This window comes from Canis lupus, chromosome 11, assembly GCF_048164855.1.
Source record: "Canis lupus baileyi chromosome 11, mCanLup2.hap1, whole genome shotgun sequence".
Lineage (NCBI taxonomy): Eukaryota > Metazoa > Chordata > Mammalia > Carnivora > Canidae > Canis > Canis lupus.
In genome coordinates, this window is record NC_132848.1 from 23138445 (window position 1) to 23158815 (window position 20371).

Here is a 20371-nt window from a genome sequence, read left to right on the forward strand (position 1 = left end):
AAGCTGACCCCTGGTATAGACAGATTTCCTGTCCTTGGAGGGAGGGTGGCAGGGAGGGCCGGGGCTCCGTGGGCAGCCGTGGCCCAGTGGCCTGGGGAGGGGGTGGCCCTCGGCAGTGGGTGTGGAGGTGCTGAAGGGACCCTGCCCGTGCCCGTCTCAGCCAGGGTGCCCCCCCATCCCGAGCTACTACCTGTAGGACCTCCTAACTGCAGCCAGTAGCCCGCAGAGAGAGGCACGAATCCGGGGCTGGATGCAGGAGGCTTTGTCGTGGCCCCAGAATACCTGAGGCATTAAGAGGGCATTTTTGCACAAGCTAAAAATGCTTTCTTCATTTTTCACTGACAGCTGGTTAAGGAGGAATGCAAGAGGATGGCCGCTCGGGCTTTCTGCAGACAGCAGGCTCGGCCCTGCTGCAGAGCCGCCTTTATCCCCCCTAAGAATGGGCTTTTCAAGGATACATTAGGGGAAGGCCTGGCCCTTTTAGGTTCTGAGTGGACTCGGGGCACTTTCTTCTGCTGTTATTTGGGGCAAGGATGAGCTCCATGGCCTCAGGGTCCTGGCAGCCTGTACACGCCTTATTTCTCTGGGACCCAAACCCTCAGTCACTTTGCCCAAGTCAGCCCGAGCAGTCGGTGGGCTCCAGGTGTTTGGGGAGCATCCAGCTCTGGCCCACTTTGTCCCCAACGCCAAGGAGCGGAGGACGAGCCTCTTGCTGTCTCTGGCCCTTCCTCCCACAGGGTTGTGGCGGGGAGGAAACACATCTGTGGAGATTCAGCTCAGACCTCACCTCCTCCACGGAGCCTTCCTGACCTCGGTGTCCAGTGCCCGTACGGGGCACGGCCTACAGTGGGCAGGTGTTCAGCCAACACCTGTGAGTAGGTCTGGGTCCCTTCCCAGGCACTACAGGCAGCATGGGGCTGCACACTGGTTCTCGCGGGGCCCAGGAGTCCCCTAAATCCTGCCAGGCACAGCAGATACAGAGGCTTGAGTGGCCCTGGAAAACATTTTCTTCCCTTCCACTGACATAAAGCGTTTCTGTCTAAGACACTGCTTGAAATGAGAACCAAGCCACCAAAAACAAGTTTGCAAACACCCAGGCCCCACAGTGTTTCAGAGGCTCCTCTCAGGTGGTTATTTATCTGCCTTCCCTCCTTTGTCCAAGGGCGACAATCACACCCATCCCTGGAGGCACTTGTGAGAGCTGAGTGGGGTGCAGGTAAACATGCTTGGCTGTGGCTCGCAGGCCGCTCCTGCCTGGGCTCAAGTCCAGCAGCGAACCAGCCACGGCAGGTGGACAGGCCTGTCGCTGTAGAGCTGTGCCCGTGTCCAGTGCCAGCAATGCCAGCCCAGCTACCCCCGGGGCCCAGAAGCTCCCAGGGGACACAGGAGTTTTTTGGGACAGAGGAGGAAAAGGGAAAGAGGTGGGAAGAGACCTGAGCAGAGAAATAAGGGAGTGACCGGCGGGCAAGGAGATGAGAGTCCAACCCGAAACATGGCCCCGAGTCCCACCTCGGTGAGACCCTGGCATCTGGACTCCTCTGGCCTCCGGCCTCTACTTGGGGGATGACACTGGCAGGAGGCAAACTCTGGGACCCTGGTCAGATGCGTGTGTTGCAATAGACTGAGGGGCAGGGGGTGCCGGGCCTACCTGGAAGCAGGACGACTCCTCCAGGGCCACCCCGGGCCCCCCTCCACGCAGAACCAGCCCAGATTCCAAAGACCAGGGCACGCGTGACCAGGTGCAGTGAGGGACGGCCGCTCAGTCTTTGTGGCCTTACCCACATTCCTCCCAGGGGCTCCCCACTGTGCCTTGCTCTGCCCTGAGGCACCATGAGAAACCCGGCACACCCTCCTCCCTCTCCGGGCCTCGATTTACCCCTCTACAGAAAAGCGGGAAGGGATGGTCTCCAGGAGCCTCCAGGCTCCGACACGCCGAGATTTTCTGCCCCAGTGGATGGGAAGCCGAGAGACAGAGGCTCCCAGGTGAAGTCTGTCTGGAGCACGGATGTGGCTAGAAAAATGCACTGGTGGGCACTGAATCTGGGCCCAGCTGCTGCCAGGCCCGACTTGGGTGACCCAGGAGGGATGAAGCTGGGAACGGAAGGTGTCAGCCCTGCAAGGAGCCCCCGTGGGCCCTTGGGTGCGTTTGTGGGGCCACCTCTCTCCTCCGCTGGAATGCAAAGCCCTCGGGGGCAGGCAGTGGTGCTCATTCACCTCTGTCCCCACGAATGTCCAGCCCGGGCCCAGCGACAGATGGGGGCTCGGGAAAGGAGCAAAATGGAGAGAGTGAATGAGGGAAGCAGAAGGCTCTGAGTCCAGCTCTTGGGGTTCCAGGCCAGGATTCACCCCGCAAGGCCGCTCGCAGCCATGCCCGCCGGCCTAGCATCGGAGCGCAGGGCTGGCAGGAATGCCCGCGTTGCAGGTGGGTCGCCACCACCCCCGCCCAAGCGGGACACAGCCTGACCCTGCGCCCCCAGCCCCCGACCATCTGCCCTCATCCTCAGGCCCCCAGGCCTCTTCATACAGCATGGGGGAAACAGCCCCGGGGTGGGCAGTGACTCAAGGGTAAGCAGCAGGTTTTATGGCTGCTGACAGCCAAACTGCACGCCCTCCCCTCCCCGTGGAATCCTAGCGAGGACTAATGTGCCATTAATTGTAATTAACTAATTATTCCTGCTGCCAACTAGCGGAGGAGGCGGCTGGGGGTGGGGAGCCCCTAAATGACTCAGTCATGTTTACAACATGCAAACCCATTTAAGAGCTTGTAAAGTCGCTATAAATGGCTCTTTGGCAACAGGGGAATAACGATCCCCTGTCTCCAGCTGCGGGTTTAACAACGGTCGAGGACGGCCGGGGCACAGGGACCCGGCTTCTGAGATCCAACAGCGCCACCTAGAGACCTCGTTCCCAAACACTCTGCTCCAGGGCCACCCGCATGGATGCTGCTCCTTCTGGTCACCAGCTCACAGAATCCAGGGCCTGGGACAGCATGGGGCCCAATGCGCCCCCCACCATTCTCAATGGAGGAGCTGAGGCCCACGTGAGGGCAGGGCCTGGCCCTCAATGCTCAGCTGCTTTGAAAAATACTCAGAGTCCGAAAGCTAAGTCCCGAATGGGAGCTGCGATGGTTTCCAATCCACGCACCACCACACTCCCCCCAGTGACAGTTCGGGAGAGGCTTATGACCCAGTTCCCCAGACTCACCTGCTTCCCTGCCCGGGCCTCCACGGCGCCTCCCCATCTTGCCCCCCATCCCCAGAGCTCGGCCCCAGCCCTGGTCTGTGCTTCCAGCAGGCTCCTCGCCCAAGGGCTGTGTGTGACCCGTCAGGAGGGATAACAGGACACACGGCAAGGTGAGCGGTCTGGGGCCGAGACCAGAGCGCAGGCTCTGACTCCCCGTTTGCTATCCCTCCTGTTGTGCCACAAGAATAAGAATCCTATCGGGTCCGGTCCCACTGACCCGGGGACCACCTGGGCCCTGAGACAAGCACCTCCCCTGTGTCATATTGTCAGTTCACAGCCATGAGACACAGAGATCTACTTAATCACCCACTGGCAGGCAGGAGGCCTGGCGGCACAGGCAGGAGCAGATCCCCCTCCTCGCCGGTGATGGCCTTGGGGGGGGCGGGGGGGGGTCCAGCTGTCCCTGAAGGACGGGAGGGTGTGAGGAGGGAGGCTCAGATGCGACCTGGGCTGCTCCAAAGAGGTTTCCCAGCAGCCTAGCCAAACGGTCCCCCGCGAGGCCGCTGGCTGGGAGGACGAGGAGGCGTCCGGGTGGACCTGAACGTCTCCGGCCACTCACCCACAGTCATGCCGTCCATGTAGCGCTTGATGATGTCAAAGGAGTCCCGCAGGTTTCCTTCTGTGATGTCGAAGATAATGTCGGCGTGGTTGGCAGGGTACACGGGCATGACGGCCCGGAGGAAGATGATCTCTGGCAAGAGAAGCACGGCATGGGAACCCCGGCAATGCACCCTTGGGTCACGAGAGCCCAGCGCCCGGGAGCCCTGTATGGACGGGGTGGTGGGGTCCTGAGGGCTCACAGGTCATGGCCTACCCCCCTTCCAATCAGCGGGAAACGGAAGCCTGCATTGGTTTTGGATCTTCCCTAAGGTCCTGCAGCTTAAGGGATAGAGGTGCGGGGGCCAGGGAGCAATCGGGAATTAGTCATAAATCTTCACGAAACTGCAAAGAAGGGGGAGGGAAGTGGATGTGGGGACAAGGGGACAGAGGTCAGCAAGGGCAACAGAGCAGGCTGGTCTCCGCCCCTGGGGCAAAGCAGGTTAGAAAAGCCCCTTCCTGGGGTGGGCTGGGCAGCTCGGTGGCCGTGTTCATCACCAGGCCCCCATCCTAACCTGGCTCTGGGCGATCTGGACATGGCACCTGTGTGGGCCTCAGTTTCCCCATCTGCAGAGGGAAGGGGGCAGACCACCAGTGCCCTCCCTCTAAAGGTCAAGGTCAGGATTTCCTGGGCCTGAGATGTTAAGGGGCATCTCTGGCCACACTCGACTCCCTGCAGAATCAACTCACACAGCAGCATGGCCGGGAGGCCACACAAGCGGCCGTTAGGGGTTTGGGAAGGATTTGTATGTGGTTTGGTGGAAACTGTCATTTTGCACAAGGCAAACACTAGTCAGTGATTTTTCTAAAACCCACGTCCGTGCCACCCTGCAGGGATCCTGTGCCTCCTCTCTCCAGAGGAACAAGTTAGTGGGTAGGGGAGCAGGGGGCCACCTGCCCTTTCAGGCAACCACGTCCTCGGGGAGCCTCTCCTGCCCTTGCCACCAACCCCCCAACCGGGTGCTATGTTCCGACGTGCTCCTGTGTTACCCCAGGGAACACTGCACAGCATGTAGATGTGGGATTAGTCATGCTGGCTCAATCAGACACCTTCCCTCAGAGGGTCAGGGGGCTCTTTCTTATCATTAAGCCTCTGAGCTTGGCCCTGAGCCTGACACGTAGGTGGCTCAGGCAACATCTGCTGCATGAATCCCTCATGGTGAGCTCCTCCCAAGGCCAGAGATGAAGACCCCACAGAGGAGGCGGTGCTGGAGACCACAGCAGCCTCAGCATGGGGGCTGCACGCCCCGAAGCAAGGCATGCAGAACAGCACCCACGCATAGCCTTCCACCAGGGGCCAGGAGGGTGCCGTGCCCCAGGTCCCACCCCGGCGGAAAGGGTGCCACGATGGCAGGTCTACACAGCAGGCTAGGAGCCGCCTGCAGGGTGGGGCTGGGAACATTGCTTTACCCCTGGGCTACCTGGGTACAATCTAGTGCCTCGGTCTCCAGGGTGACATTTCTGTCCACAAATAGCATCAGGTGCAGCCCTGTGATGGCTCCCAGAAGCCTTGGAATGGAAGCCCCAACCCCAAGTCAAGGCTCTTGCCAAGACTCTACTGCTCCAGCCAGCAAAACTTGGCTTAGTTCCTCAAAGACCCAGTGCCCCTCCAGACCTTTCCAGATGAGTTCTGCTCCGCTTGGCAGAGCTCCTCCTCTCTCCCTGCTCTTTATTTTTTTTTCTTCTGCTCCCCATTTTCATTACTTATCTCCTACTGATCACTTAGGCCCCAGCGTGGAAGTCACTTCCTCCCAGAAGCCCTCCCTGACGCCCCAGAGCTCAGCATAGAACCAGCACTCAACAGACGTTTGCTGAGCAGCTGTGACCCACAAGAAGTGGCCTCCTGAGCTGAGCCAGGAACAGGCCGGCATGAGGCCGTGCACTCTTGGGGACACCGGGGAGATGCAGAGGCAAGTCTACTTCTTACCAGGGAGGAGTTCCTTAGGGCCGAGCTCTCAGCTCAAGCACCGGGAGGCCCCAGTGGCGGCTGCCTCGCAGGGATGTCTGTCTAGCAGATGCGACCTGCCCTGGGGCCCCCACGCCAGTTGTAGCCGTGGGAGTAGCCACTCACCTTCAGGGCGGGTGAACTCTCGGAAGGTGGGCAGCGACACAACGGTATGGGAGATGGTGTGCACGGGGTCCAACACGCAGGTGACATCGTTGGGGCGGCAGGACTTGATGCAGCGGACAGTGTCTGTCTTCTCTTGGCGGAGCCTGAGGGGAACCACAGCACAAGAGGTGGATGGGAAAGTCAGAATCGCCACTCCCACGGAGACCCAAGTCCCAGGAGGAGCAGCAGGTGGGCCAGGTGGACCTGGCTGCTCGGCGGGGATGCCACGTAGCCCTCCCTGCAGACCCGGCCGGCACCCATGCTCTGCTTTCCATCCGCCCTGTCTAGGGACAAGCGGAGCTTTGCTATTTGCCCAACTGTACGGACCGGGCGTCAGTTTCTTTTTTTTTTTTTTTTTTTTTTTTCGGGCGTCAGTTTCTATAACTGTAGACGAATTCCCTCACTCGACAAGTGTGTTTTGAAGGCCTGCTGGGTGCGAGGCGCCAGGGACGCCAAAGCAAACGTGGGACATGTGGTCCTGCCTCCCCGGAGCCCTGGGTCAGGTGGGTCTCGGGGGTAGTAAGTGAGGGAGCGTATATGCCACGCTCAGCACGGTGCCCAGCACAAAGAGGTCAAACCCACAGTGTCATGCCACACACCGGGACGGGGGAGCATTTTAGCTAGACATGTTTTGAATCCTCTTTATTGTAAAATAAAACACAGATGCTAAACCTACCCAGAACAACGATGTAATTTAGTGAGTATTATAATCGCCACTCAGGTTGAGAAAGAGATCTTCCATCCGCCACCCGAGGCCCCTTCATGTGCCCATACCCGTCTCTGCACCCTTCTCCATGCCCCCACGCCCCCACCACCCCCGACCTCTGACCCGACTGTTCCAGAAGCCGCCTACCTGGGTTTCTTTATAGCTCGTATCACACAAGTGTGCACCCTGAGACACCATCATTTAGATTTGTCCATGAGAAAAGTGTGCTGTCTCTTGAGCCCTTTTTAATCTACAGGTTCCCTCTCTATCCCTTCATTTCCCAGACAGTTGATCTGTTAAGGAACTGGAAGCCTCTGAGCGACAGAGCTTCCTCCATGTGGACATGCCGACTGCATCCTTGTGGTGCAATGCAGCGTGTTCCCCCATCCTCTGCATTTCTGGCGTGCTGGCTGCCCCATCCAGACCTGAGCCGATGAAGGCCCAGTCCCTTTGGCAAGATGACAGTTGGTAGTATGTCATCCATTGGAGGGCACTTGGTATCTGTTTGTCTCTCTCTCTCAGTGACGTCAGCAGCTGTTGATGCTCAGGACCTAGATCCAGTGATTCATCGGGGATTGCAAAATGCTGGTAGTTGGATTCTATCATTTTTTAGTGTGTTAGTTGGAACACTTCTGTAAAGGGTGCTTCCCCTCATACACTATCTGGTTACCACGGGATATCGTTCATAGAAGAAAAGCCAGATCAATGCCTGATTTCTTGCCTTGTTTTTACAAGTGTTTCAGGATCATGAACTAGCTCTCTATCATCATCCAGAGGTTACCAGTTGATTTTTTTAAAATATCAGTATCAACTCATGGATTTAAACTATCGGATGGATTTCAATCCATGGCAATCATTATCCTTTGTTGGATGTTGAGCTTTCCCATCTTTGGCCAGAGGACAGATCAGGATGGCTCCAGCCATCGTCAGTAGCTCTCCTGCTCTCTGGAACAACAGGGTGGTCCAGCCTCATATTATACTTCCCCTGCCCCAGGTACTTCTCCAAGAAGTCTTGGGTTTGTTTTTGTTCTGTTTTTTTATTTTTTTTTATTTATTTTTTAGTGGAAAATGGTATTTCAAGACCACAGCCTAGATGCCCAATGTGGTCGGTGCTGCTGGGTTGGCCATTGCTTCCAGGCCTCTTCAGTGGACAGGCTTAAAGGTAAACTTCATCATGAGTTCCTAGTGATATTTCTGACTCAAAGCAAGAACCACACAGACTTTTAATCTCTTCTATATTACAAAGGAATCTCTTTTCTTCCATATCAGAATCCTGGTTTTCAGCAACACAGGAGAGGATAGAACATCCTGCAATTACTGATGTAGTTAATTCCATATTCTGACTCGGTAGTCTCAGGAGAGCAATAGTAAAATTGCCACCAGTGACACAATTACTTAAAATAATGTTTGCTTGAGGATGTCTGGGTGGCCCAGTGGTTGAGCATCTGCCTTCGGCTCACCTGGGATCGAGTCCCGCATCAGGCTCCCCACAGGGAGCCTGCCTCTCTCTCTGCCTGTGTCTCTGCTTCAATCTCTGTCTCTGTCATGAAAAAATAAATAAAATCTTTTTAAAACTAATGTTTGTTTGGATATGTCCTCCCTATTCTACCGGCATTTTTTAATAGATATGCTGATTCTACATTGTTTGAACATACAGCAATTCATAATATATGTTTTCCTTATAACATTCAGTTGTAGTTGGATGAGTAACGATGCCTAATGTTGGCCTGTTGCTACTTGTGTGTATTGGTAATACTTGTATCCTTTGCACACACAAGTCTCTTTTGTTGGGTCGACAATCCTTGGCTCATGTTTCCTTGAGGATCCTAAGTATTTGCCTTCTTCCAAAATAAGTTTTGCTGTGAAAAAGTCAGATGGCAATATAATTTTTCCCCTTAAATGTTGTTCCTGGTTTTGCTTAGATGCCCACTGGATGTTTGGCTCCCCTTTTCTTCAAAGTCCAATAATTTTACGAGACTATGTCTCGGTATTTGCTGCTCTGAGCAGATATGTTCAGGTATGCTGTGTGTTCTCTCAATGTGGATTTTTCTAATTTAATTTCTGGAAACTTCCTTGAGTTAATCATTTACTTATTTCTTTCCTTTGTTGTGGGTTCATTCCTCAGAGATTTCTATTATCCGTATGTTGGGTCTTCAGTGTCTGTCACTTCAAGCTTTTTCATCTCTTCTATTTCCTTATTTATAAAATTTGTCTTCTTCTGGGTCATGCTTTTTCTCAAGTATTTACTTCTGCAATTGCTTTTTGTTTTAATTTTAAATTATTTCCTGGGTTCCGTCGCTTCATGTCTCAATTTAGTTCATTCTGAATTGCAGTTCTCTTCCATTTTTGATCATTTTCTTAGTGTTTTTGCTTTGTTTTGATATAGGTCACAGTTTTGATCTAGACTCTGAGCATATCTTTCTGGTGTGTTTTCATTATCCAGAAGGATGTCATTCTGTTTCTTATTATCCTTCCTCTTACAATAATTTTGTATGAGATTCAACATTGATGCTTTTTGGTTGATCATTTTCAAGTGAAATTGAAATTTCACTTTCCTGACATTTTAGAAAAAGACATATTCACAGAAGTTTTCCTGACTTCACAGAGCTTCCTTATCTGACATTTTGGGCAGCCTGCTTTCTGATAGTCCTCTACATTTACCTGGACCTTCATTATCCGTGGTCTATTGTCTCTCTCCTACTCAATTCTGCATTTCACTTCCAGCAGCTTCTCCAAACCATGACCTTAAGGGAAGTCCTGCTGGGTCAGTTTCAAGAGTTCCTAGAGGCTAGATGGGGCCATTCCCTCAACACTTCCACGAGCTCCTTGCACACACTGGAATGGAATGAGTAAAATCTTTCCCAGCTTCAAATGCTGCTCTGAAATTTTTCTACTAGGGAGCAGCTGTTGACTGTTCTGGAGTCTCCCACTGCTCTCTCCTGCACAGGTGCTGATAACATGGAAGTGGACATAAACTGTATCTTGGGGTTCATAGGGATGTCATGTCACCTTGTTTAGTTGGGCATGTTTTCCACGGACTTTACAATTTTCTGTCCAGCCATCAGCGTGTTTTGGGTTGCGATCCAGAGAGCTTCAAACACTATGCTGCTTCATCTTTCCAGATTCTCTGTGCTAGAGTTTGCACCCATTGTCTCACTTAATCTCCACAGCTCTTCCCTCTACACCATACTGCCTCCTTCTTTAGCTAATAAAATGTCCTGTTCTATACTTGGGAATTATAGAATAGGGCTTGTATCCAGTAATTTAGAGATGAGGCCAGAGTAACAATCCGACCAGCACTTACCAAGCACTTACTCATCCCAGCAATCATGCCCCCTTCACAGCATTCAAGGCAGCAGGGGGCAGGGTTTCAGAGAACAGACTCCAGAGCCAGGCTGCCTGGATTTGAATCCCAGCCCCACCGGATACCAGCTGTGGGACTCTGGGCAGGTTACTCATCCGCTCTATGCCTCCATGTCTCCCATGTGGAATGGGGATCCTAATAGTATTTTCCTCACAAGGTTGTTGGGAGGGCTAATTGAGTTAAATGCTTGGAGCAGTGCCTGGCCCTCAGTAAGCAGTACACGTGTTAGATATCACAGCTATGATCATTATCATTATACTAATGACAATCATGATTATTATCATTTGCCCTTGGGAGCTGGGGTTAGTACAGTGATCAAGTCAGAAGAGCAGAGGCCTAGGGGTCAGAGGTGATGGCAGTGACCTTGGACACATCCAAACCCTATGAACCTTCATTCCCCATTTAACTCAAGATCCAAATGAACACTCACGTTCCTTCTAATGAGTGAAGAAACCAACACTTATTGACTGCCTACTATATATACCACATAGTGCCTCATCCGCAATTGCATGTAATCTTCAAAATAATCCATGAGGGGGTCATGAAGATCTGAAAGGCACTTATCTATGACTTTGGATAAGTCATACAACTAGTAAGTGGTAAGGAGGACATTCAAACTTTTATTTTTTTCTGCACTGCATGATCTCAGCAGCACTATGTAGCCCCAACAAACTGCAGGGCAGAGATGAGCCTGCACGTAATGCGGATAGAGCCTCACGTGTGCACTCGGGCACACACACAGAGACAGCAGGGGTGTCCTAAAATGGAATCGGCCACCTCAAGAGGAGTTCCACAAACAAAGGAGCGGGTAAGCAAAGCTGAATGGTCAGTTGGTGGTTATGTTGTACGGGGGACTCTGGCAAACTCTGTAAGGTCACTGCATGGCCTCTAAAGCCCTGATACTCCTATGGACATGAAGAAAAAGTGCTTCTTTCAATCAGAATAATCTGGAACATGATGAAAGAATAACTGAATACAGTAACTAGATCCCTGCTATAACTTGCTGACTTCACAGAAGAGGTGATATTTGAACCAAGCCTTGAAAATATCATCCATCCACCTGTTCATCTATCCATCCATGCATCCGTCCATCCGTCCATCCATTTGTCTATTCATATGTTTATTCAGATGCTTACTGAACTCCTACAGGCCAAACATTCTGAAATTATAGAGAATACAGACATAACCCCCTGTCTTCAAAAAAGCCCCAGTGCACGAGGGATAATAAAAAGTAACAACCAGAAGATAACAGAGAAAATGTCTGGATGGAATATGTCCAGGGCAACGTGAGCTCAGATGAAGGAAAGGCTTCATGGAGGAGGTGACCTTTGAGATAACGCTTCAGGGAGAATAGCAGTCTGCAAAGGTTTGGCAGGGCACATGCTAAAGCCGAGGGCAGCACATTCAGGGGAGGGGAAGCATCTCTGCGTGACTAGAACAAAAAGGATGAGTAGGATGGAGCTGAAAGAGGGGGCAGAGGCTAAATGGGGCAGGGCCTTGAATATCATTCCAGGGAGCTGGACTTCATCTGCTCGTACAAGAGAACCAAGAAGGTCCTAACGAGAGAGGGACGTAACCAGACTGGCCCTTCAGAGGGGTCCTCCAGCTGTAGCTTGGAGAATGCACTGGAAGCTGGGAGACTGGGAGCTACTGGTCCAGACCAGACATGATAAAAGAGGTAGGGGAGACAGAGTGGGAGGCCTGAGGTGGCTGGCTGACTAGAAGTGTGTACATTTCCATGGCAACTTAACTGCTGCTTCTGTCAAAAAGTAGAAGGTGGAGAGTTTCCCGTAGGTCCACCTTCCCTACCAGACAGCAAGGCCAGGACACTCTCCCCCAGCAGTGTACACATAAGCGTAGGAAGGATCTGAGGATCCTGAAACACCCTCTACTTGATTCCTCTGTGGCACTTTGCCTTCCCCTCTCATTTCTGCTCGGAAATAGCATTGGCAGCCACAGAAATGCTAGTGACAGAGGCCAGGGTGGGCACAAAGTCATCCATCCCCTCAACAGAGCACCTATGGTGCATTGGGCACCTGGCCAGGAGCTAGGGACACATCACTGAAGGAGACGGACTGGTCTCTGCCGTCACGGAGCCTTCAGGGTGGCGGGAAGACAGATGGGAAACACAGATAAGCGGGAATTGCAAACTGCGATAAGCGTAACAAAGAAGCGTCAACGGAAAGATGGACAAGGGAGAGAATGCAAAGGTGTTGAGGAAGGCCTCATGGGGGAAAGGAACACTTAAGCTGGGCTTTAGCCAACTTCTAAGCCGAGGGCGTAAAGCACGTGCAAAGGGCCTGGGGCAGCAAAGACCTCAGCAGTGTGGCTCAAGGGAAATGAGCAAGGGGAGAACAGTTGGAAGTACAGGACCTCGAAAGGCACTATGGGGACTTGTGACAATGGTTTGGCTGGAATTATGGCGGAGAAGACAAAGAGAGGTAGGTGGGTCGAGGCCCACGTTGGAGATATTGTGGTAGATGGAATAGTCAGAGTTGTGAAGTCAGCAAAGCCAGAGTTCAAATACCAGCTGTGTGACCTTGGGCAAACCACTTGGCCTCTCTGAGTGTCTACGGGATGGACACCTGCCTTGCACCCACCGGACCCGAAGTGCGCTCAGCGGTTCCCAGGAGTGGCACACGTGTTGTGTCGTCCTTCGCTGCCTCCCACGTGGGGGTAAGGTCCCCAGCGGAGGCAACTAACCTTATTCAGGCAAGAGCTGTCTCCAAGCTTCGGCAGCCTTTCAGTATTTTTCCACAAGTGCAGGCTTCTCATCAAGACAAACAGCGAGAGGCGTGACTCTCAGGATAAGAGCTTTTTTCTGACACTGTGAGATGTCAGCTCCGTGCGACACAGCGGGGAAGCCACGCGGAGTCCGAGGACCCCGTCCCGGGGGGCCCAGCTCTGCCACAAATAGGCCCCCAAACCTTGGCCACGTCCCTTCCCCCTCTCTGGGCCTTGGTGTCCCCACATTTATAAAATGAGAGAGGGAGGAGCTCAATGATCTCTCTGTGGGGATCGCCTCCTCCTTTGGGCTCAACACAAAGAGATCACGCATGTGAAGTGATACACGCGAGCCTCCTCGTCCCCACCCCCGGGGCTCCCTGGTGGGGTGTTCGGTGACCTCCAGCAACAGGGCCCCCCAAATACATACTACCTACTACCGTGTGAAAAAACACCCCTCCGTCACCACGGCAGGTGCCAGCTCACCCCAGGGTGGTGACCAACAGCACGGAACCCCCATCATGCGAAATAAGACCAAGGCACATGAGGCATGCTGGGTAGGGATCACCCGCTACAACTTTATTAAAATCCCAGAGGGGAGGGTTAGGAAAGCGACAGGAGGGAGCCCCCGGCGGCCCAAAGCAAGTGCTCAGAGCTCTGCGGACACAAAGATGTAAAGCTTGGCCACAAAGGAGCTGACGGTGCCGTGGCGGTAGAGGTCCATCTTGACGGTCAGGAGCAAGTCCCTGGGCTCAGGGACGGGCTTGGTGAGGGCCACCACCCCGCTGTGGTGGCTCACCTTCCGGGTGGTGAAAAAGCCCTCCTCGTTGCCGCCGACGATAGCCAGCTGCATGCTGTCCCCGGGGACGGCATTGGAGGGGCCCATGCGGAAAACTACCGCGGGCACTTGGATGTTGGTAGGGAAAGAGAGGTGGTAGTAGGTTATTCTCAGAGGCAGCTTGGGGCACTCCTGAGTCTCATGGCAAGGCAAGCGCTCGCAGCGGCTGCAAGAAAAGTGGACAGAGAGACAAGAAGAGGGTTAGCGCCAACTCAGCAAGCGCAGGGCCAAGAGAGCGTGAGGGAAAGCGGGGGCTCGCTGTGCGGGGCCTCCCGCCCCCCTCCGGGTTCGGCCACCGGGAAGAACACCCCTCACTCACCTGCGGGAGGTGCCGAGGACCTCCAGGCCGCTGGCTCAGGCACTAGCCTCTTCCAACACCCTCAGGGGGCGCTGGGCGGCTGGTGGGGGGCTAGGGCCGGCGGCAGTGAGGCGCGTCCCCTCTCGCGGGCCGGGCCCCAGCCCAGGACCCACTCCCCAGGCGCGCCCTGCCCTCGGAGTGGCATCCGGGCGCTGGTCCCTCACCCAGACAGTGCTCGGGGCCACACGGGGCTGGCGGTGGGGTCACGGAGACGACCCTGGGAGTGACCTTGTCCGCCACCAGTGGGCACAGCTGCGGCCCTCTATCAAGCGCTTGGCCGTTCGTCACTGAGCCTTCTCTAGTGTGATCACTGTGGCTGCACCGGGACACTGGCTGCAGTGCCAGTCTTCGGATGAGGAGACCGAGGCTGAAAGAGTGGGGGGGCCTTCCCGAGGCCACAGAGGGAGGGAGGAAGCCAGATTGAGGTCTGCTCCCCATCGTCTCACTGAGTCTGGTGCTCCAGGCCCAGCTTCCTGCGTGTCCAAAGGGACAGCCAGGGCTTAGAACGGAGAAGGAGACAGGTTCTAACTTGCTCTGACAGGATGGAAAGAGGTTCTGACTTCCTCCTGTGACAGGGTGTAAAGAGGTTCTGACTTCCTGTGACAGGTTCTAAGTCCTGCGACAGGTTGGTGAGAGCTCCTAACTTTCTGTGACAGGATGGAAAGAGGTTCTAACTTCCTGTACACAGTGGAAAGAGGTTCTGACTTCCTCTGACAGGGTGGAAAGAGGTTCTGACTTCCTGTGACAGAGAGGAAAGAGGTTCTGACTTCCTGTGCCAGGTTCTAAGTCCTGCGACAGGTTGGTGAGAGCTCCTAACTTCCTGTGACAGGATGGAAAGAGGTTCTGAATTCCTGTGAACACAGTAGAAAGAGGTTCTGACTTCCTGTGACAGGGTGGGAAGAGGTTCTGACTTCCTGTGACAGGGTGGGAAGAGGTTCTGACTTCCTCCTGTGACAGGGTGGGAAAAGGTTCTGACTTCCTGTGACAGAGTGGAAAGAGGTTCTGACTTCCTGTGCCACGTTCTAAGTCCTGCGACAGGTTGGTGAGAGCTCCTAACTTCCTGTGACAGAGTGGAAAGAGCTCCTAACTTCCTGTGAAAGGATGGAAAGAGGTTCTGACTTCCTGTGCCACGTTCTAAGTCCTGTGAAGGGTTGGTGAGAGCTCCTGACTTCCTGTGAAAGGATGGAAAGAGGTTATGACTTCCTGTGCCAGGTTCTAAGTCCTGCGACAGGTTGGTGAGAGCTCCTAACTTCCTGTTACATGGTGGAAAGAGGTTCTAACTTCTTCCTGTGACAGGGTGGAAAGAGGTTCTGACTTCCTGTGACAGAGTGGAAATAGGTTCTAACTTCCTCTGACACAGTGGAAAGAGGTTCTAACTTCCTCCTGTGACAGAGTGGAAAGAGGTTCTGACTTCCTGTGCCAGGTTCTAAGTCCTGCGACAGGTTGGTGAGAGCTCCTAACTTCCTGTGACAGGATGGACAGAGGTTCTGACTTCCCGCGACAGGATAATGATAGCTCCTAACTTCTTGTAATAGGATGGAAAGAGCTAACTTCCTGTTACAGGCCCCAGCTTCCTGTGACAGGGTGGCGAGAGCTCCTAACTTCCTCCGACAGGAGATGATAGCTCTAACTTCCTGTAGTGGAGATGCACGCAGGTTGTAACCTCCTGCTAGAGGACGGGGACACGAACTATCTCGTGCCTCCCGAACGCCAGGCCTTCCCACTCGGACGGCAGCTGCCTTAGGAGGTGGAGCCGAAGTGCAGAGCCGTCTGGGACTCGGCGGAGCACGTCCCAGGAAGTTCTGCCATTTTGACCTTGTTGGGACGCTCTAGCCAGGAGCACGTCCCGTCCTGTCTTCCATCCCTTTCAGCTCTTTAAGTTTCCACGCCTCGTGCTGGGTCCCCTGGACTCCCCTGCACTTGGCGTTTACTGTGCGTGTGGTCTCTTTCTACGTCCTACTTCCAGCTCTTTATCGGGACTGGTAGGAACCATTTCGTTAACTTGGCCAGTTACCTTTGGAGCACTCAGAGCCCTGGGAGCGAGCTCCATGGACCTCCCTGGGTGGGGATGAGCCTCCAGGGTGGGTGAGGAGTCACGCATGGCAGGGGCCCCGAGGGCAGTGGGGGGACAGAGGACAGTAGGTAAGCAGAAGAAGGGTGCTGCTGAGGGGCGGCTTACCCCCAGAGACCCTAGGTCCAGGCCAAATGGGAGCGTTCCAGGCGATTTGGGAGACACCGCAGGATGGTGCCCGGCCTCATGCCGGGTGTATCGGGGTTTCTCCTTCCATTAGCTCACGTCACTGTCCCACTTTGTCCCCCTGTTCTACTGACGGGAAAATCAAAGCTCAATGAGGACACCTACATGACTCCAGAGTCTGTAGTGAGGGGCAGACGCAAAGTTGGCCTCACTTGAAAGCCTGGTTGCGCGTGCGCGTGCATCCACACCCCAGCTGCTCGAGGAAGGGCTTGGTGGGTCTGGCCAGCAGGTGGCACTAGAGTCTCCTTCATGTGACACCGGCTTTCCGTCCTGTGTGGCCTGTACCCCGTCCAAGGACACGGTTGTGATGTGTCGGGGGAGAAGCTTTAACCCGGTGTGTGTGGAGGGAGCGAACGCGAGGTGTGCGTCATGCTCTGGGTATAGTCATTAACCCAGAGCACCCCAAGCTCTTTCCCACACTAGGCATTTCTGAGCCGGCTCCTTCTAGAGCACTCCCTTCCCAGGGGCCGGCAAGGGCTCCTTGGCTTTACCTCCAGTACCTGGCATGGGCTCGACACCTGCTACGTGCTTTAGAAGATGTGCACGGTTAAGTACGGCCCCGATTCTCCTGCTCAGTTCCAACTGCAGCCCTGCTATCCTGCTTTACCCGAAATTTCCTGAAACAGCACAGAAATCACAACTCCTGCCTCTGGCAAGCCACCTGCCTGCCTGACTGTGCGAGACATAAAAGTCTTTGCTAGCCGGTACGCGTGGACCGAGGAGGGGCCGTTGGGGCTCAGAGAAGCACCAGGTTCCCGGGACCGCACGTCTTGGTTTACATCTCATCGTGTACAAGACAACAACGTGTCCCAATTTCTCTGTTCAACCCGTTTGATCGGAACACTGTATTTTCTGTGAAAACGCAATTATTGAAAACCGCCACGCGCCAGAAAAACAATGTCCTCCAGGCCTTGTCCCTGCTCCTGGGAGGCCCAGCCCCTCCGGCCACCCATCCCCAAGCTGTCTCATGCTTACAGCCTTCCCTGCTGGCACCTCCCTGACTGCCATGCTCTCGTCGTTCTGGAGAGACGCCCCAGGAACAGGCCCAGGCGGGGCTCCACCCCTCCATCCACCCGCGTTACACCCTCAGGCCCAGAGCCGTGCCAACCAAGGCTGCCCAGCCTCGCTCTGGCTTCCAAGACCATGAGTCTCAGGGCTCGGGCCTGCTGAGCAGATAAAGAGGATGCTTTCAGTCCCATCCCAGGCCCTGGAACACTCTGACATTCCTCCTGCGGGTCGGAGGGAATCGTGTGGTCAGGATCTTAATAGCCTGGAGGATCCACGCGTCCCAGCCCTGTGGTCTGTGGCCCAGCCTGCTGGGTCATGCTCCAGTTACCGCCCCTTGGCTGCCAGGGACACTGCCCAGAAGGAGACGGTGTGGAGAGAAAGAGAAGGCTGAGCCCCAGAGAGAGAGAGAGAATGTGCGCACACAAATGTGTGTGTGCGCGTGCTTTAAATCTTCCCTCTCGAGGCACCCTAAACACTAACCTCAGAAGTGCCGGCTCCTGGGTCTTTCCTAATACAGCTCTTTAGAATTTTACAAATTGCTTTCTGAAGGTCAGATGAGACATTCTTCATGAGAATTTTTGAGGAGGAAAAAAAGCTATAAAAATAGACAAAAAGTCCAGCCTGAGCAGTTAGTAGCGCTGGGACTAGCCAGTCCTTGCTTGGAGCTCTGGCCTGCATCCTGCCCAAGCTGGTTCAGAGGCTTGTCACTACGCTCACACTAGGCCAGGAGCTCCCGTGGTCCCCTCACTAGGAGGGGGCAGCTGGATAAGACCCTCCTATGGCCACTCAACTTGGGGTTCCAGCCCAGCTCCCCCTTCCTACGCTGGGCTCCTGGCTGGCCCACGATGCCCCACGGGGAGCAGCGAAGGACAAGACTGCAACCAGATGGATTTGTGTGTGCAGCAGTGACGGCCCCAACCACACAGCCCTGCAGGAGCCCGTGTCCCGTCACCCGCCTGAGGGCCTGACCACTCCACCAGCCGCAGTCAGGAGCGGCAGAGCCAGAGCAGCAAAGTCACCCCAAGGAGCCTCCGTGTTGGCTTTGCGGTGCCCCTGAGGCAGAGAAATGGCGTGGTTAGTGAGCATCCTCACTGCGACTTTTTCTGAGCATTGACTACATGCTGGCTGGCGCTGGGCTGGATGCCTGGAGCTCATTACCACTAATCCTCGCTAATCCTCAAGGCCTCACCGAGCAGGTGTTGCAGACAGACAGAGGGCCCCTGGGTGGCCAAGCCACTGACCTGAGGCCGCAGCGCCGGGGAGCAGGACAGCGAGGCTGGAAACCTGGAATCCCTGCCCCAGTTCTTCCCCTTTCTACGCAGCCTCTCAGGCCATGCCGGGACCCGGACACCAGGGGTATCACCCACCTTCCCTTCATCCATAAAAACTGTCTACCCACACCCCAGCGGGGCAGAACCCAGCGTGAGTGTTACGAGGGGGCTTTGCCCCACCATCACCCCTCAGCACCCATGACCCTGAGACGTCACCACCCCCCTTGCAGCTGGAGTGTGGAGGTCCTAAGAAGTCAAGAGACCCGGAATGGACTGAGCGGGAAGGCAAACCCAAGGGAACCCGACTCCAAGCCGGCATCTTCCCAGGATGCCCCAGCATCCCCACGAGGCTCCAGAACAGTCAGCGGGCTGGTGCACCAGGAGTTGGGGCAGACTCCGCGCAGCTCTCTGCTCTGCTCTGCTCTCACCACTGGGGGGCGCTGGCGAGCAGGACCGGGCATTAATCTTGGCCAGCTTCCTGGGAGGGGTGGCTTGGAGCCTCATCCTCCCCCTCGTGCCTGAATCCCAGTCCTGACTCACAGAAAGTGACGAGCCCCCTCGATATCAGGCCCGGGGACAGGGGTGGGGACAGATGGAGCCCTGGGGCACCAACCCCCTAGTGAGCACCACGTGGGTCCAGGTTCCCTGCGGAAACACTCCGCATCCTGGCTGTAAGCCCTTCGCCCCCCCTGTCCATAGGCCTACTTCAGTCCTGTCCCCCATGTCCCCCCACCCTGCCTCCCCGCCTAACTCAGCTCTTCCCTCCCCTTCTCTCTAGCATTGCCTACTGCAGGCACCCCACACCCCCCACCCCGGCCAGCCGGGAGCCCTGCTGCACCTGGGGGCCTCTGCTGTTCTGGCCTGTGCTCCTACTGGGCTCAGTGCCAGGGAATGGGGGGCCTTTGTGGGCCCACTCTGCGCCTGGACTCCGGCACATGGTATGCCCGCGGTCCCCAAACAAGTAGATGACTTTCTCCAGCACCGAGAAGCAGAGCCTTCCACGGCACACACCAACACGCACGGAGGAGCTGGGTCTGCCGATCTGGGCTGTGGCCTCGGCACACAGCGCCCACCCTCAGCCCTTGGGCTCAGGGGGTGTGCAGACGCCCCCAGGGCAGCCGCCTCCCACATGGGTCTCGTGGCTGTGCGTGAGTTACAAGTCCACGCCCAGGGCCGGCGGGTCTTCCAGAGCCCTCAAACCCAGACGCAGACACAGGGTCACAACACGGAACAGCAGCCCAGCCTCAAACTGAGGACACAACTTTCCCAGCAGTCAGAGGACTATCCCCGCCGCCCTCCGGACCTCTGTGTGACCCGCGAGGTCTCCGGAAGGCCGCACACCCGCAAACCCAGCTCTGGAGGGGCCCCTCCCTAACCGGGCGCAGGGAGGACCTGAGCGGTGGGCTTTCCAGGCGGACGGACACACCCGCACTGGGGCCGCGGAGCAGGCCCGCGGGGACAGCGAGGCCCGAGGATGAGCGCGCCGTCACCGGGAAGGGCCCAAAGGGCCACCGGGGAGATGGGCTCTCAGAGCATCTCCCGTTCTGGCATCCAGCAAGCCGGAGGCCCGGCCAGAACCACAGGCCAGGGTGGCCCCCCCCACAAGGCGGAGGAAGCGGACAGCGAGACCAGGGGCACCAGCCAAGGAGGTCCTGACCCCCGGCAGGAGCAGCAGACTGCAGGTCAAGAGGCCGAGTGGCGGTCAGCCTCGCTGGCTTGGAGCTTTCCAGGGGGCGGAGGGAGGGCTCACCCCTCCGTGCTCCGGAATCTGCCCCCCTGGAGAGCTCTTCCTGCAGCTACTGACCGGGGCACCAAGCACAACTCGCTGAATAAACGTAGGGGCAGGGTGGCCTGGAGGGAGACAGAGGGTCCTCCCCAGGTCCTGAGGAAGGGGC

General features: G+C 55.6%; 1 protein-coding gene across 4 annotated transcripts in view; it reads right to left on the reverse strand.

Moving 5' to 3' along the window:
• Positions 1–20371, reverse strand: part of FBLN1 (fibulin 1) — a 117430-nt gene that overhangs the window by 17144 nt on the left and 79915 nt on the right. For 3 of the 4 annotated variants that reach the window (XM_072843547.1, XM_072843546.1, XM_072843549.1), the window contains 2 exons: positions 5912–6054; positions 3803–3934 (listed from right to left, as the gene is read on the reverse strand). In XM_072843547.1, the coding sequence (XP_072699648.1) occupies positions 3803–3934; positions 5912–6054 (275 nt within the window). Of the gene's footprint in view, positions 1–3802; positions 3935–5911; positions 6055–13288; positions 13749–20371 lie in introns of those variants that run through there. The other variant, XM_072843548.1, reaches the window with a different exon arrangement.